The sequence below is a fragment of the Drosophila subobscura genome, chromosome O (assembly GCF_008121235.1).
Source record: "Drosophila subobscura isolate 14011-0131.10 chromosome O, UCBerk_Dsub_1.0, whole genome shotgun sequence".
Lineage (NCBI taxonomy): Eukaryota > Metazoa > Arthropoda > Insecta > Diptera > Drosophilidae > Drosophila > Drosophila subobscura.
The window spans coordinates 9,507,418-9,523,929 of NC_048533.1; the positions used below are offsets into that span (position 1 = coordinate 9,507,418).

Below are 16,512 nucleotides of genomic sequence, written 5' to 3' on the forward strand. Positions count from 1 at the left end.
AGAGAAAACGGAAGCACATCCGAAAGATATTTCTCTGGAATACTCGTACATAGATATGTACATATGTACGTATGGACATGCTAGTCCGAGTATATAATCAGGAACCATCAATCTAAGGCTCTTTTGTTGGAAAATACTTGGACACTGAGATGGGCATTCGTCAATCATGAATCAAGTTAAAAGGAATTTCTAGGAAAAAAGAACTTATCGTCTTCGTATTTTCATTAATATTGATGGATAAATTAGCTCGAAATTAGATTAGGATATCATTTCGGCAGGACCCCGCCTAACTTCCGGGGAAAGCCCAGCCGCCTTTGCCGTAGTCTGTGCCCCACAGTAGGATATTTTCTTGGAAATAAATATCAATTTGTTTGTTAGCTCCCCCAATTAAACACTCATCCACAGAGCCGTACGAGTAGAGTAGAGCCACAACGTGACCCCATCTATTTCCCCTAGTCTAGGGAGTCCAATAATGCATTTGGATGTCGGTTTTGGGGACCCGACTTCGATTTGCCGGCTGTGAGCCGTATAAATGCTGCATCCGGGCATTAGTTTGGAGGATTCAACAGAGTTTTTCAGGCCAACCGACAGGAAGAACAACAAAATACAAAAAAACCCCCGATTCGGCAGCCATTAAAAATTTGCCAAACTCAGCAAGGATTCGCCTGCGAAAGCAGAAACAGAAGCATCACAGAAAGTAGAGCTAATGGAGGGTGAGACTGTGCCGAGAGAGAAATGGAGAACCAATGCAATTCATTAATTTATTGACTTATAATCAAGGCGTCTGAAAACTTATGCCCAGAGGCAGAGCAAGATATATATCCATTTATCACATAAACAGAACGCTAGCAGCTGCAGCCGCCCGGAGGCCAAAAAGCAAAGCTCGAGGCACTCCTCTGCGGTTGTGGCTGACTCCTGGGCTCCTGGTGGCTTGCCTCCTGGTGGCTGCTGCCATGTTTGCTCGGACCCACTGGGAAAGTTATCTGTAGGTATTTTTGCCTTTCTCTCGCCTGGCTGCTGCGGTTGGGTTTGCCAAATAAAGCACGAAATAAGCTAAAACATACGTTTTCGGCCTGCGGTTCTAAGTACTCCAAAGAAATATCAACAAAAAAAGTGAAGTCGGTAGAAATACAGTCACGTACCGACTGTGTCTCCCCCCCTATTGGGGTAAGGCATTTCGGTATGCAAATCCGACCAAGAAGACTTCATAAAAGCAATGCAAATAATTAAATAACAGAACGGAGAAGGGAAAACCCAGAGCACAGAGAACAAGAACCAGAACACGAAACAAACAGCGGCAGCACGGGGGAACCGTGCCAAATGACATGCTACTTGAGCTGGCGAAACTTGGATTAACTAGCTCCCAGAGAAATAAATATAGCACCGAAAAATAACACAATAAAACGCCAAACCCAAAACACCAAAACCTAAAACCCCGAACCAAACACTGAACCCAATCCCGGCAAGGAGGAGCAGGAGAAGGAGCGGGAGCAGGATCCCCGCCAAGGTGCGACATCCGACAGAAATCCTTCGTCGCCGCGCACCCAATAAAATGCCCTGTCGGAGTACGCGCCAAGCAAGGCCGGGACTAGGAGGAGTAGGAGCATTGGGCAGAGGAGTCTGCTCCCTAGTCGGCGTCCCCGTGTTAGCCGGGAAGGCGGGCACTGCCAGCATACTGCTGGCATTTCTGGCAGCTGTCAGCTTTCGTGGCATGCGTGCGCGTAAGTGTAAACTTCTTTTACTTTGTCTGAGTCTGGGCTTGGGTTTGGGTTTGATATGCTTCCCCCCTTCCCAACCGAGATTTCTCCTCGTAAATTTCTTCCAAAATTCACCAAAGTTTTGGCTGAAAATGCCAAATATTTGTTGTAAATTTTTGTTTTTGGGGATTATAAAAAGCGAACCCTGATTGTTTTAAGACGTATCAACATTGACGCTAAGCCTAAGCTACAGTACGCAGCGTGTTCAATTAGCGACACTTTTCTTTGATTTACATAAACATTAACACTGGATAAGTGGGTTTCATTTAAGTCAAACATTTCTGAAGTAATCACACATTAATGTGCATTTACTTTGGTTAAATAGTCGTAAGATATTTAGGATATACTCTTACAGTGTAGAGACGAACTGAATATTTAAGTGGGATAATCCCGAATCGCTTTGCATGTAACTTTTTACACAACTACGAGTATGTTGGCCCTTTGACAAGTCCCAATGCAGTTAGTCAAAGCGCTAACTGAACCACTTGCCGCAGTAACTCTCTCAACCGCATAACAATTTCCCGGGCAATCCCTTGATCCCCTCACAGGCGAATCCACAGCACAGAACACCCCCAGAGACCGACCTTGTGTTTTAGCATATTCCCAGCTTCTCGGTGTACCCCTGTCCAACTTTTTGGCTACGTGTTACGCTCCACTCCGCCATGCCCTGCACCCGTACCGTTCAGTAACGCTCTGCCCTGCCCTGCCCCTGTTCTGATCTGCTCGGGGCTGGGCTTTTGTTTTTGCATGCATAGTTAATTCAATTTCGCACATTTTTGTGCAAGTGTCGAGAAGCGTTTGCCAAATTTAATTTACATGATGAGATTTGCCTGGCTGCATTGTCGTTTTCGTTCTGGTTGTCGTTGGCAACTCGTTGGCACGATTTTTATAAGCTTGTCGAGTTAATTTAATCGTACAGTGCGAATTTTCATTTATCCAAATGCCACACACGCGCCATAAGACTGCGAGACACACACGCACGCACACACGACGATTGTTAGACACCTGTCACAGCACAGGGAAATGCTCCCTTTACGGTGGGGGAAGAGGCGACACAAACTCATTACGCATACGCATCGTGTCAAGTCCCCAACTTGACTTGGCTTGACGCTGACGCTCGGTGTGGTATTTGCTTTCGTTTTTGGAGCTTTCGAGTAGTTTATGAAAATGCCAGGCAAATTTTCTAGGCTCTTCTAATTGGAGCGTGGCCCTGGCAACAGCCTCAGCCTCAGCCTCGGTCTGAGAAAGAGTAAGAGTGCCCATGCCGCAGCCTCAGATACAGTACCAGCCTCAAGCCATGGCAAGTACCACCCTCAGACCCTTGAATCCCAATCTCGAGTTGATTAAATTTTTTGCGTCAGGTTGTGTACTGGCATGAGTGTGTGGTGAATGCCTGTTCAACAGGTCGCAAGCGTAATGAGATTGTTTCCCATCTGGGAAATTAGAATCAATCCAAGTGGCTCTTCCCCAGCAGCTCTACTCTACATTGCCCAAATGAAGTTCTCTAATTGATGGTTTGGGTCAATGCCAATTGCACTGCCGAAACTCAAACTCAAATGAATAAATTACCCTCAAAGAACGAGTATGTCTACTCGATGGACATGCACCTGCGTTATTTATATTTGTTGACACACACTCATATATATTATTATTATTTATTTGAGCTGTGACAACATGCACCCAAATATTTACAGAGAATTCCCTGCCGTAAGTGCTGTTCGAACAGCTTAAGGTTCGTTTTCGGACTGAATCACTGTCCAATAATTCGAGTACGTATTTATCATCTTGTTTGGCTGGAAATCTTTTTGCTCTACTCCAATCAATCTCAGTTGAACTGCTGCTGCTCTGGCCAAAGCAATATCATTAACAACACACATACATGGGGCTACACCCCCCAGTGCACACTCATATGTGATATAATTAAATCGGGGACTAGCAAAAACAGACTCGGAGATAATTTGGGAAAACAAAAAACCAGCAGACACTCAAATAACACTTAAGCCATCAATCAGAGCCATGGCCAAGGTCGCAGCACGAGGCTGCTGGCAGCCAAGGCCACGCCCATGTCCATCTGCACGGGACTCTGTTAATTATGTTAGGACAATGAGCCGCATACAAAAGCATTCAAGACGCGGATTCTGGGGACGCAGCGAGGACACTCCAACTATGTATAGTGTGTTACATAAGAGATACAAGTATTTACCATAGCAGGGGCTCCCAAGACAAATGGCGGTCAAATGTCACGTTTAATTTATTTATGGCCCAAAGACACACAACAAATGTAGCACGGGGCGGGGAGGGATGCGTACGGGTGGGAGTAGCCCCAAGGCACTGGGCAATGGGCGCCAAAGCTTTAATTAAATAACTGCGCTAAGTGGAGCCAACTCTTTGGCGTCGCTAATACAGCCATTAGCCGCATTCGTTGAGAGGCCATAAATTTGCACGTTGGCGCAGCCGCTCCCGGACACGAATCGCCAAATAATTCCCGCACTTTGTATTCCCTTTGAATACATTTCGAGAAGTGTCAGACGGTACTTACTTCAATTGATAGCTAGTAAATGCCATTAATTAAATTCATTTTGTTTTGAGATCCTGGAATTTCAGTTTTTATATACGAACATATATGTATGTATGTACATATATTTATTGTATATATTTACTCCCAACCAACAGCTTTCAGCGTAAGATCTTTGCAAATAATGCTCCCAATTAATAGTTTTTTATTTGTATTTTTTAATGGGATGGATTGGTATGTAACTGACCCTCAAAGTAAGTGGAGGGAGTAATTTGAGTACCAAAATGTAGCACTTGATTCCTGTAGCATCCTCGACATTTTCCATGAAACTTGTAAGCTTGAAAATGTCACATGAAACCATGTATTATTTAACCGCAAATATTGTGTGTGTTGTGTTACCTCTCCTGATTAAGAATTAATTCAGTATCAACGGTCTCTCAACATGCCCTGAAACGGATGCCACACACTCTCTAAATATGTTGATCAAGTACATAAATCATTTATTCAGTAAATAAATGGGGCGACCAGCCAGAGAGGTCTGTAATTTAGGCCTTATAATGGACACACACGCGGATGCTTGTCCGCTGGCAGGAGCCAGCGATATTAAGCCAAGCCTCTTCGACCTCTCGGTTGGATTGCTGGTGGATGTTGTGTTTTTGTTTAGTCATGTGTGTAAATTATGGCCGAACACAACGACAACATCACTGCCAAGGAAAAGACAACAATTGTCAATCAGCAGAAAAGAAAACCCAACCCAAAGGCTGCGAAAAGGGAATTCGAGACGTGGAGGCAGTGGTGGAGTCTGGGGCATAAATGCTTTAAAGCAATCGAAGGCAGTCGAGTGCTAAATGGGCGCGTCCGTCCCTCGTTCATCGTCCTCAATCTGCCACGCCCACACGCGCCCCGCACTTATGCCGTGTAATTGCTGTGCGGCGTGTTGTGTGTCGCACTCTGATGTTGTGAGAGGAGTACGTTCGAGTACGAGTACGAGTATATGCCACAAAAAGTCGACTCTGAGAAGTCGTCGTCATAGCCGTCGAAGTGAGCGACACGACGCGTCGCCTTTTGCCTCAAAACAACACGAAAAACAACAACAAGAAATAAAGAAAAGCAGAGAGCCTTTAAGGAATCGATAGACGACCAATGAATGCCCTGAAGAATCGATTTACATGATTTTAAAATAGTTTTCACTGACAAAAATTGAAACTTACACACGGGTGAATATCCTAATCTACCGCCTGGGGAGGGATAGCAACATCCATCATAGATCTATGCATGCAGAATCTATCAGAGCAGCTCTCATCGCCCATTGAGGCACCACAATGAGAGTTGAATCCTAGTTGCCCCGCAATTGAAAGGGTAACCGCAACAAAAACGTGCAACCATTGATAAAATGGGGCGACGGGTGCTGATGTGGGTCGTCGCTTACGGAATGGGATTGTGGCAGGGGAGCAGAGAAGGAATTTATGATTCCATTTTTGCTTTTTTCTTCTTCGGCTTTTCTCTGCCAAACAGCCTACGGGCGTGTGTGGCAGGGCAGGGCGGGAAGGGAAGAGAAGCGAAGTGTGTCTTTGGGGACTGGAGCCATGCAAATGGCTCTGCGGCTCCTGAGCTTCCGTCGCAACAATGAGAAATGTTTGAACCTAGCACCCCCCGCCACCCATGAGTATGACTGAGCATCATTGGCCCAACCCCGTCGGCTCTACGCCCCTGTGCGGCTTAGTTCGGTTCGCTTTGTGTGTGTTCGACAACCATTTGAACTGTTCGATTATGCATGTGTGCAGCCAAGAGGGGGTGACGCATGTGGCATGTGTGGAGTGGAGCATGGGGTGCGCTGTGCGTGCGCTTGCCGATATTTGCTGAATGTTATGAACCAATAAATGACAAGTTATGCCCTCTAATTAATGCGCTTAAACATGCGACAAGCATATGGGACGCTAGTTGAATGCTTTTGGCTTTGGCTTGGAAGGGAACCCATTCCCCCTTCTTAATTTGGGAACACACACATACATATGTACTTGCATACATACATGTTTTTACATAAATTCTCTGAAGCCCACATTCCCCAAAGGAGGCGACTGCAAAGCTCCACATGAAGTCACTTTTTGTGGCCACACATCATGGCCGGCCGGTCTGGCATTTCATTTTTCAACTGTCAGACGACTCCCACACTGCCAGTGACACTTTTGACCCGGGATGGGGTTATCTGGTGGCGCCTCGGGCGTGAATACTCCTACATGCAGAGAAATTAAAATGACATTAGGTCAGGGGAGCGTAAAAAGTCAAGCCATGGCTTCCTTTGGCCTCTCTTATTTCTTATTTCTCGTTTCTTTTTATTTATTATTTGGTCGAAAATGTTATAAAAGAAATTGGGTATGAAAATCACATTTTATCTCCAACGGACGGACACTGGCCTGGCCTTCGGGGCACAATTGAGTAGCATTTAGGCTTTATACTAAATGGCACACTCTTGAGATTCGAATCTGAACAAATGGAGCTAGGAAGTCGGTGACGTGGCACGAGACAAGCAGTCACAGGACAATCAGCTGTCAAAATTATACTTGTCCAACATTTATCCTGAGGTGTTCAACAGTTTTGATTAAACTTCTTGCCATTGTCAGTTGTCAGTGATGTCATAAGTTTAATTTGTTTACATATCGAATTTTCAAGGCCCCTATCGCATGTCTATCGATATTTGCCTCCAACAATTGCCTTTTGAATATTCCCGTCAAAACTCCTAAATATAAGCAACCAGAAAAGCAAAAGTAAATACAAAAGGGATTGTTCTATCAAATATAAATATTCGTGGCCAAGATTCAATTTAGCATCAATTTATTTGTTTTCCTTTTATTTTGACTTTTCCAACATTATGGCAACCCTGGAAAGCGCACGAAAAACTCAATGTGGCTTTGGTATTTTGGCAATTTCCTTTTCGACTACATTTTGGAACATTGTAAAGGGCGCGGGAAGTAAGTGATCTCTGATTTAAGCACTCCACAATCCTCCTGACGCACGATCTCTTCCCAAGAATACCTCAACAAGATGAAAACCAGAAGCCAAGTCGTCCATAAGCAGCTTCAAGCTCCCGAGGATTTCAATGAGCGTGTTCGCAACTATCTGATCAATGGGCCCAATCGGAGCGACATCTGTGACAAGGTCGTGGTCGCCATGGGGCAGGTTAACATTGCGGCACTGCTGATCGACAGCGGCATTGAGGATGAAAAACTCCGCAATATTCTCCACGTGTTGGCCCAGCGCCTGAAGTGCCTGCGGCTGCAACTGGCGGACATTCCCAAGCTCCTAGACCTGTGCCGTCGTATTGGGGCGTCTGAGCTGACCGCAGTCCGGGCTGTTATGGTGCTGGCAGGCGAGAATGGCAGTCAGCTGGAGCTGCTTGGGTCGCTGACGCCTGCCGTGGAGGTTTTGAAGGTGTTCTGCAGCATCGATGGGCACTTTCCGAAACTGAAGAAGGTGCGCCTCGTACACCTCATTGGACATGTGGCCCAGAAAACTCTGGAGGAACTCTTTCGCAACTGTCCGTCACTGCGCAACTTTGAGCTGAAGGATGACAGCAGTCCGCCGCACAACCTGGACATCCAGAGCATCTTCCAGTGCTCGCACCTCGAGGTGGCAAGGCTGCCTCTTCTGCTGAAGAACCCGATTGCCCTGTGCAAGCTCAGCAGCCTGAAGTACCTCTCGCTGCATAGCGAGGTTCACTGGCAGCGCAACGACTGGCTGGTGACTGTCCAGCAGATCATCTATGCCAAGCAGTACGAATTGGAGGGCATCTGCTTCGACGGCACCTACCTCCGCTTCCCGCTGAACCTCTCCGTGCTCATGCTGGCCCGCTGCACGGCCCTTACCGAGGTTCGTTTGAGCCACTGCGAGCTCGTGGAGGACAGCAATCAGCCGCTGCCGCTGCCCTTCGTCTGCCAGCGCCTGCGGCTCCGCCACTGCACACTCGGCACGTTCAACCTATTCCTAGAGAGCTGTCCCGTGCTGCAACAGATAGATGTCTTCAACTGCAAATTCTTGAAGAGGGCGAAAGCCCTCTCGCAGGCCCTCGCCAAGTGGAAGACGCAGCCCATTTTTCGACCCGTGTTTATTAAACTTTACGAGTCGCCGAAACTTGAGTTGGAGTACAAGAAGTGGAGTCCGGAAGAGCAGCTGGCAGCCAAGCCTTGGTTAGACATAGAAGTGCTCAAGAAAGGTTATGTTCCCTTCTCGGCTGATATGCCTCTGGGAACGATAGCCTTTCGGTTTGGCCAAGCCATAAACAGCCTGCCCGCCTTCATGTTTGAGCCCAGCTATCCAAGTAGCGAGGCTTTCAAGAAGGAATTTGAGGAATTGGAATCGGGAACATATCTGCCTAGGGCTCCACCTGCAGGAGCTTCCAACTAGATCTTTCCCCTCTTACATTTCTAGACTACCAAATGTATTTTGAGGCTGTATCTAAGGGAGAGCTTGAGAGAACGTGCCTTAATTTAGAAATAAAATAAAAATGATTAAATCATTGAATTCTCTAACCCGTTTGTGTGCCACATTAATTTCTGTACTGAGCGAGTAATCCCCTCCAAGTTGACAAATGTTCCCCCATTTGAGCCGCGTGGCATCCAGCATAACCTCAATCTATCAAAATCCAACCTCAAAAGGCTTCCGACACATGTGTCCTCTGTCGTATTTGTTTTAGAATCTCTGTTTATTCAGTTCGTTGATTCTTTGGGGAGCTGTCTTTTTTTTGTGTTATCAGAGGTCGCATAAATAACGAAAAGTTGCCAAAAAAAGCAAGGGCAGAATTGAAATTTATGTTTGTACCGCATGTAATTAATAATAAAAGAAATCGCGCAAAACAAATTAAATTAATCTGCCTGTGAGTGTGTGTAACTGGCCTGTTAGCCTGTCCAGAATGGCGCTTAATTAGGCCAACTCAGCTCCCACATCGCATACTCCTTCCGCCCTTCCATTGGCATTGCCGCTGTTTGGTCATTTTCCTGAAACTTTATGTTTGAGCAAACCTAATGGGGAGCCAGCCAGCCAGCTCGACTGCTCGAGTTAATCCGGTTAACCAATCCCAAAAGCAATGTTAAACAGTTGTAATTGGGCGTTACCTCCATATGGAAGGCAGAAGCAAAAGCCGGAGCAAAGATCGTAAATTCTTTTAGCCCTGCCTGCTTGGCATGAATGGTTGGCTCGAACAAGGATACATATGTTGTGCCAGAGAAGGGAATATTTATGGAAAATATATGAGACCATTAAAGATGGAACATGGAAAACGATAATCGTTTTATTATTATTACTTCTGGAACTTTTGTGAACTTATGTGAATCATTTGGCAAATATTTCAAATCTATTTGAAACATTCTAATTGTAGTGTTCGTTCGGCTAACAACTCTTTTTTGAGTTCAAAATTTTCAGTAACTTTTTTATAATATACAACATAAACTGAAGTACCTGGTCAATGCGGACTCATCATCTGCGACCAACCAAGTTCGCAGTAGCGATTAAATATCAAAAGAAAAAAAAATCTATTTGAAAATTTAATATATAACATTAAATTCGATGTTCAGCAAAATGTAAATTTAAATAAATTTAAGTTAAAAAAATGCAACATTTGCTTGCACATCTTTGAAATATTTATATTCAAGGCTAAATCTCTAGTCAAACTCGTGGATACTATATTCTGCAGCATAATCCCAGTGAAATGTTAAGCGCCGCAACATTTGGTTTTAATTCCTAGCAGTTTCCAAACGATATAATCCATGTATCATCTCTCATGCCACCAGTCCGATTAGACACGAAGCCTTCGCTTCTCCCAGCCGAAGCCCTGAACTGGGTTTGGCCTTTTTCAACTTTGCACTCGAATGAATACGAAATTCACGCGAAATTCCCTGACAGTACCCGCCACGACAGCGACACAACGATAAAGTTCCCCCCACCACTGCCATAACAGCCCAAAAATCCCCCAATTTGAATTATTATGTTATTGTTGCTGCCGCTGTTTTGTTTGCACGACGGGCGAGATGGAGGGTGGGGGGAAGGGCACTGGACTGGACTGGATTGGATTGGATTGGATGGGGGAGAGCTAACTCGACCCAAAAAGTTTCCACCAATCATTGCTCAACCATTAGAGTAGAAATTTTAAATTTATTGCTCCGACAATGGCATTAACAAAGTAATATTTCAGGGACCTTTAAATGATTTCAATTACTATTTGCCCAAAATGAATGACGAGGGGCAGCAGCAGGAGCAGGAGCAGGAGCAGGAAACCCTAAAAACCAAAATCAGTTTATGTGGTTAAGTGTACATTTACACTAATTACCGCACAACAACAATTGTTGTTGCTCTCATTTGTTTGCCCGTTTCAGTTGTATTTTTTCCTTGTTGTTGTAATTGTTTTAGTTGTCGGCTGTTGTTGTTGTTTTTTATAAACTTTGTGTGCAAATAGTTTTTAATTACATAGATATGCAGGCAGCAAGTGAAAAACAATGGCGCATCTAACGAGAAAGCAAAGTTGAAGCGAATTGAGGATGCTCGAACGGGGAATGCCCTGTAAGGGATGTGCTACATACCCTAGCTTCATCCAAACTGTGCCTCACAAATTGATCAGTTTATAGATAGATTGGACAGACATCCTAGAATCAGGCTCCCCTACGCACTTTAATGCGAAATTGCAATTTGGTTAGTCGGATGAGCATAAAGCGCTTTGCTTATGTGGTCAACCTCATTGTTAGGAATTGTTTTGAGCCAATGAAAAAGGAGTGCCAATAAGTGAAGCTAGTGAACAATTAGCCACAAACTAGAGCCAGTCGTTGATAGACCTACTGCTGGAAATGCATTGCGGTATGCGGAACCATACAATGCCCCTGCCCATGGCCCAACAATCCAACTTCAAACTTTGCTCGAATCTCATTTACGCAGTGGAGCATGGTTTTCCCATCTGGCCACAATGAGTGGTGGAACTTTGCATTAAAGTGGAAGTTATTTAAAGCCCACAACATCGGCTACTTAGTTAGGACATTCGCCCACGGGCATCGGGGCATCGGGGCATTGGGGCAGTGGGGCAGCTGGAGCAACAGCAGTGAGAGCAGAAAGAGCAGCTCAAGAGCGCCACTTTCTGTTCGTGCTGAAAGTGGAAAATGGAAAACTATTCCAGCGAATTGTTCTCAAGCGAAACATTTAATAAAAATGTAAGCCTGAGAGGGAACTCAGCTGAATCTTTTCCCTGCCTCTCCCGCTCCGTGCTCCCCTCTTCATTCTGTGTGTGTGTGTGTGTGTGTCAGCATTTGGCATAATATTATTTACATAATAAATACTTAGTTGTTATTTGTTATGCTGCGCGTAAATTTGCAGCCGGAGGCGAGACACCAAAACGAGAAACCAGAGAAACAAAGCCCCGACACCCCGACACCCCAAAAGGAGGGGAGGCAGAGCCTAGTTCTAGCTATAGCTTTGGGGGTAGGAGTTTTAGGGGTAAATCCATGGCATGGCCACAGCTTCAGCGTGGAGGCGGGAGGTTCCATGGAGAGCGTCGTAAGCCACCGCAGAATATATAATGTGGTAGGCGCTGGGAGGGACAGTAATTTGAGGCCCATCTGCGAGATTTTATGCTCTAATAAAATTGCAATGTGGCCGCGAGCCGGCGGCCTGATTGGATCAGGATAAGGACCAGGGGCAGCACTTACAGAGAGAGAGATAGAGAGAGAAGAGGACTCTTTAATCTCGTCCAACTCAAAAGCTCTAATTGAACAAATTGGATTTCAAATTTTGAGGAACGCTGTTCACAGATAGACGCATACAACACACAATTTGGAGTTCGTTAGGCAATTCCCACCTGGGTGCCCTGTCGATTACCAGTTCTTCTTGTACTGCTCGAGGGAGACCTCGCCGGGACCCAGGACCACGACCATCAGCAGACCCCCCACCACGGACAGGGTGTGGAAGCAGTTGTACTTCAGATAGTCCCGCTCCAGTCCCTCGGCGAACCACCAGGCATTGACGCTCATGTTCCAAATGCTCAGGATAATGGCCAGGAGCAGGGCCGCTGGCCTCGTGCGGTAGCCCAACAGGATGAGGGTCATCAGGAGCAGCCCGAAGCTATTGAGAACGACAGCTGCGAGGCCAAAGTACTGATGAAGCACTGTCAGATACATGAGGGCCAGCAGGATCCTGCCCGTGAGCTGCATCAGGTGCTGGGATCGTCTGCGTTCCTCCAGCAGCGGAAGACCTGCACGCGCTCCATAGATACGACAGCAGGAGGCCGCTTCATTGGCCTCCACAAGCAGCAGGAGCAGTCCTCCAAGCAGGGAGAAGTTCCGCAACAGCTGTTCCAGCTGCAGGGGCACAGAGTAGACGTGCAACTGAAAGAGGACCAGGCTAACCAGCAGTGTTACCGCCACATTGGTCCACACACGAAACAGGACCAGACCGCAGCCCACAAGCTGGCCCAACAGATTGACCTGACAGCTCAGGAAGGCCACGCCCCAGGAGAAGTTCAGGTGCAGCTGGAGGAAGTATACCTGGTCGCCCCACTGGCACCACATGCGCAGAGCGTCCTCGAAGAAGGTGGCCACCAGGCAGAGACGCGCCACAGTGGGCAGCACGAGGCGACTCCGACGAACGACCTCGTCGCCAAGATCCTCCGCTCGCGTCAGCCAGTCTGTCCACACTTCCATGTCGGAGCTGCTCAGAGAAGGTTGGCGGATGTGGCTGCGACTGGGTGTCCAACTCCACTTACATGCAAACTGATTTCTCTCTTCCGTTTCGCTTTTCGCTGCCAGGGCTACAAAAACTAGCAAATGTTATTTTCATCCAGTGTCACACTGCCTAAATTTAAAATCAAAAAAGAACTACTTGTTTCCTTTTGACCTAAAAAGCGTTTCGCGCACAATTCCCTCTCCTAATTTCGGGATGAAAAATTAATTCATGCTTCGCATAGTTTGAAATTTTCATATTTTTCCCATCGGTAATTACGCGTCGGCGGCAGGGGCCCACCGTTGCGAGTAGCAGCTGCTGTGACAAAATTTAAATTCACACGAAATTATGTCCCATCAATTGCGAGATTGTTCTGCCAGCGAAAAAAAAGGAAACACTTGACCCGAAACGCAATCGAATCGAATGCCCTGAGCAAACAAATTTGCATTTTTGCCATGATGAACTGCAATTTGCTGCTGGGAAATATATTTCAATTTTCCAAAAATATATTTCACAATTTGTCAATTAATAGACAAAAAGCTTTGGCTAATGCGCTCAATTGTAAGCTCTGTAAATAGACAAATGCGAAATGCAATTACTTAGAGTGTTGGTGGGTATATTCGACCATGGGGTACTACAGGGAAATTATTATTAAACTATATTTAAGATAGTTCCAAGAACACAAGACATGGGTTATGGTTAGGTTACATCTAAATAACTGCAAAAATAATTTCCTAAGTTATATTCTACCTCTCCCGATTGTGATCCCAACGGGAATACCCCCACTCTATCTGAAAAAACTGTCACCCAGCCCTAGTTTGACAGCTGTGCGCTTTTCCCGTCAGTTGGCAGGCCTAAAACCATTATTCGGAAAGTAGAAACTTCGATAAGATTGCCCAACTGATGCCTGTTTCATTCTTGACCTATTTTGCAGCGCTGGCAGCGAGTGCGTCGCCCATGGGGGAGAACGCATCGCTAATTGCACCAACAACTTTCTCCCCAACAATCACAATGGCCGCAGCGGTGGTGGGAGTGACAGGAGTGGAAGGAGCTGGAGCTGGAGCTGTCATGCGGCTGCGAGGCGACGGCAATCAGGCGGCTGCCATGGAGGCAACCACAGTGGAGCAGCTGCAACAGGATCAACAGCAGCAGCAGCAGCAGCAAACGGTGGACATCTGGAGCGAGAGGCCCGATACAGCAACGCTGACAAAGGGCTTTTCCATACCCACGTATCTGCCGCCCTTTCCGGACTTCATTCCTGCCGATTTGCCGCAGATACAAAGGAACGCCAGTGCGTGGGCGAGAAATCCGACGGATGGCAGACTGATGCCATCTAATGAGCATCCACCGCAGTTGCAGTCCCCGACTCAGGGACAGGGACAGTCCCAGTCCCAGTCCCAGCCACGACTCCATGCCTACGACAGCGAACAAAAGGAGCTGCAGCTGAGGCGTGAAAAGGAGCTGGCCAAGGAGCGAGAGCAGCTGCCACGTCGACAGCTCAGTCTGCCTCCGATTAATGCCACCGTGCAGGCCGGCCAGCATGCCTATCTGCCCTGTAAGGTAAGTACGGCAGTGGGAAATGGGAAGCTGCAAGTTGAGTGGCGTAATTGAAAGCATCCACTGAATAGAGCCCGGGTCGCTAAGCACCTTCTGTATCCCTCCTCTGTCTCTGTCTCTGTCTCTGTGCAGCTCAACCAGCACTCAAACAAGCCCCTCTCCTGGGTGCGCTTGCGAGACGAACATATCATTGCGGTGGATCACACAACCTTCATCAACGATGCCCGCTTCGCATCGCTGCTCCAGTCAACGACATCCACGGCCCCAGACCCGCCATCGACCCCCTCCACGGCAACCACTCCCACTGCCATTATGGTCATTCCGGGGAATGCCTCCAGCCCGGAGGATAGGGGCAATGGGAGCAGCTTGAGCTGGACGCTGCAAATCAAATACGTGCGGCTGGAGGATGCCGGCTGGTACGAGTGCCAGCTGGCCACCGAGCCCAAAATGAGCGCCAAGGTGCAGCTGTTTGTGATAAGTAAGTGCACAGGGTGGAAACCTTCGAACTAGCTTTGCCAGATCCAAACATGAATCTTAGCTTAGACTGCTCACAATTAAACCGCATTTATCTGTACCACAGCACCTCGGACCGAGCTAATTGGCGATCGGCAGCGCTTTGTGAAGGCTGGCAGCAAGGTGGAGCTCCACTGCATTGTTCGGGGCACACTGGAGGCCCCCAAATACATATTCTGGTATCGCGGGGAGCAGCAAGTGACGGCCGAGAACGAGGCCAGCGGAGCCCAGAGCGGCTGGTACACGCAAATCGATAGGAATATCTTTGGCAGCACCGAGCACAATCGGAATACGGTAAGGGCTTTGCCAGAGGGCTTTCGCAGCCATTTCAATGATGAAATGAGGAATAAACGGTTTTGCAGATTGGCTCGCTGGTCATTCCGCTGGTGCGCAAAATCCACTCCGGCAACTATACGTGTGAGCCGGAGAACAGTGCAGCCGTGTCCATGCAGTTGCACGTGCTTAGCGGTAAGTGGGATTACATCGAACCACTGTGCATTGTGCATAATACACGCCAATAATGTACCATTTCAGGGGAATACTCCGCTTCGGCCATCAAGTCAGCGGCTGCCGGTCTCCACAGGCTGGGCCATGGCTACAGCAGTCTGCACCAGTGGCTAATTTTCCTCCTGGTGGCTCTGAATAAGACATGAGTCTCTAGTCACCTCTAGTCAAGGTGCTTGTCTAAGACATTAGTTTATTTTTAGATAAATTTCACACCACAAACACAACCACACACACACATACACACGATTACATTGTTTGTTCCGCGGACACTTCTTCCCGTACAGTCTAAGCTCCAATTTCCCCCGATACGAAACAAGTTTTTTATACAAATTCTAGGCATAATACTGTTTTCCTTTGCTATAGCTGATAGGTCTAGGTCTGGCTAAGCATTATACTAAGCATCTACACACATAATTCTGAGTAACAAAATCGAATATTTGCGTAAATAAATAAAGCCTAAGGCGCCTTAAGTAAGGATATGTCTATCTAAATGGCTGTTTCACCTCCACAATAGAACAGAATGAACTTGAATGAACATTCCCAATAATAATTTACACCTTAATTCATGTTGATATTGTGCATTTATTCAACAACTTTGCACACATTGCCATACCAGAGTTGACTCTCAATGGTTTTCATCATCTGAAGTTTTGTCTGCTGCTGACTTTTCCATCTCACCTTAAGCTCTCTCCAATTAACAGCTGCAGCTTATGCAATCTTCAAGTTTGTTCCTAATTCCGTTACCCCCTTCATCTCCGTTACGGCGTACTCATTAAAATGCTGTCCATCAACCATCCACATCCCCATCCCCATCCACCCACAATCGCTGCCCAAGTGCTCTTCATTTCTCTTGAGCAAATTATCTGTATATTTTCAAATGCAAATAAAGAAACCTGTCAGAAATCTCTTGCCGGCGAGGTAGCGAGGAAGGGTAGGGTAAGGAAATCTCTAAGCTGCACCAGAGCCAAGGAA

The 16,512-nt window shown here is 46.7% G+C and overlaps 3 protein-coding genes across 4 annotated transcripts; 2 read left to right on the forward strand and 1 right to left on the reverse strand.

The window, feature by feature from the left end:
• Positions 1-1,120: 1,120 nt before the first annotated feature.
• Positions 1,121-16,014, forward strand: LOC117897898. The gene is made up of 6 exons (XM_034806974.1): positions 1,121-1,721; positions 13,898-14,523; positions 14,653-14,998; positions 15,101-15,327; positions 15,396-15,501; positions 15,568-16,014. The coding sequence occupies exons 1-6, from the start codon at positions 1,553-1,555 to the stop codon at positions 15,684-15,686; spliced, it is 1,593 nt and encodes a 530-aa protein (XP_034662865.1). The 5' UTR covers positions 1,121-1,552; the 3' UTR covers positions 15,687-16,014.
• LOC117897899 lies at positions 7,115-8,744 on the forward strand. The gene is made up of 2 exons (XM_034806976.1): positions 7,115-7,241; positions 7,301-8,744. The coding sequence occupies exons 1-2, from the start codon at positions 7,142-7,144 to the stop codon at positions 8,671-8,673; spliced, it is 1,473 nt and encodes a 490-aa protein (XP_034662867.1). The 5' UTR covers positions 7,115-7,141; the 3' UTR covers positions 8,674-8,744.
• Positions 10,303-13,147, reverse strand: LOC117897900 (surfeit locus protein 4 homolog). 2 transcript variants are annotated; one of them, XM_034806978.1, is made up of 3 exons: positions 13,007-13,147; positions 12,104-12,951; positions 10,303-10,314 (listed from the first exon to the last, which is right to left on the reverse strand). In XM_034806978.1, exons 1-2 carry the CDS (start codon positions 13,078-13,080, stop codon positions 12,120-12,122), a joined length of 906 nt encoding a protein of 301 aa, XP_034662869.1. In that variant the 5' UTR covers positions 13,081-13,147; the 3' UTR covers positions 10,303-10,314; positions 12,104-12,119. The 2 variants fall into 2 exon arrangements, with proteins under 2 accessions (XP_034662869.1, XP_034662868.1); XM_034806977.1 differs by lacking the exon at positions 10,303-10,314 and having other exon boundaries at positions 11,968-12,951.
• Positions 16,015-16,512: the final 498 nt, after the last annotated feature.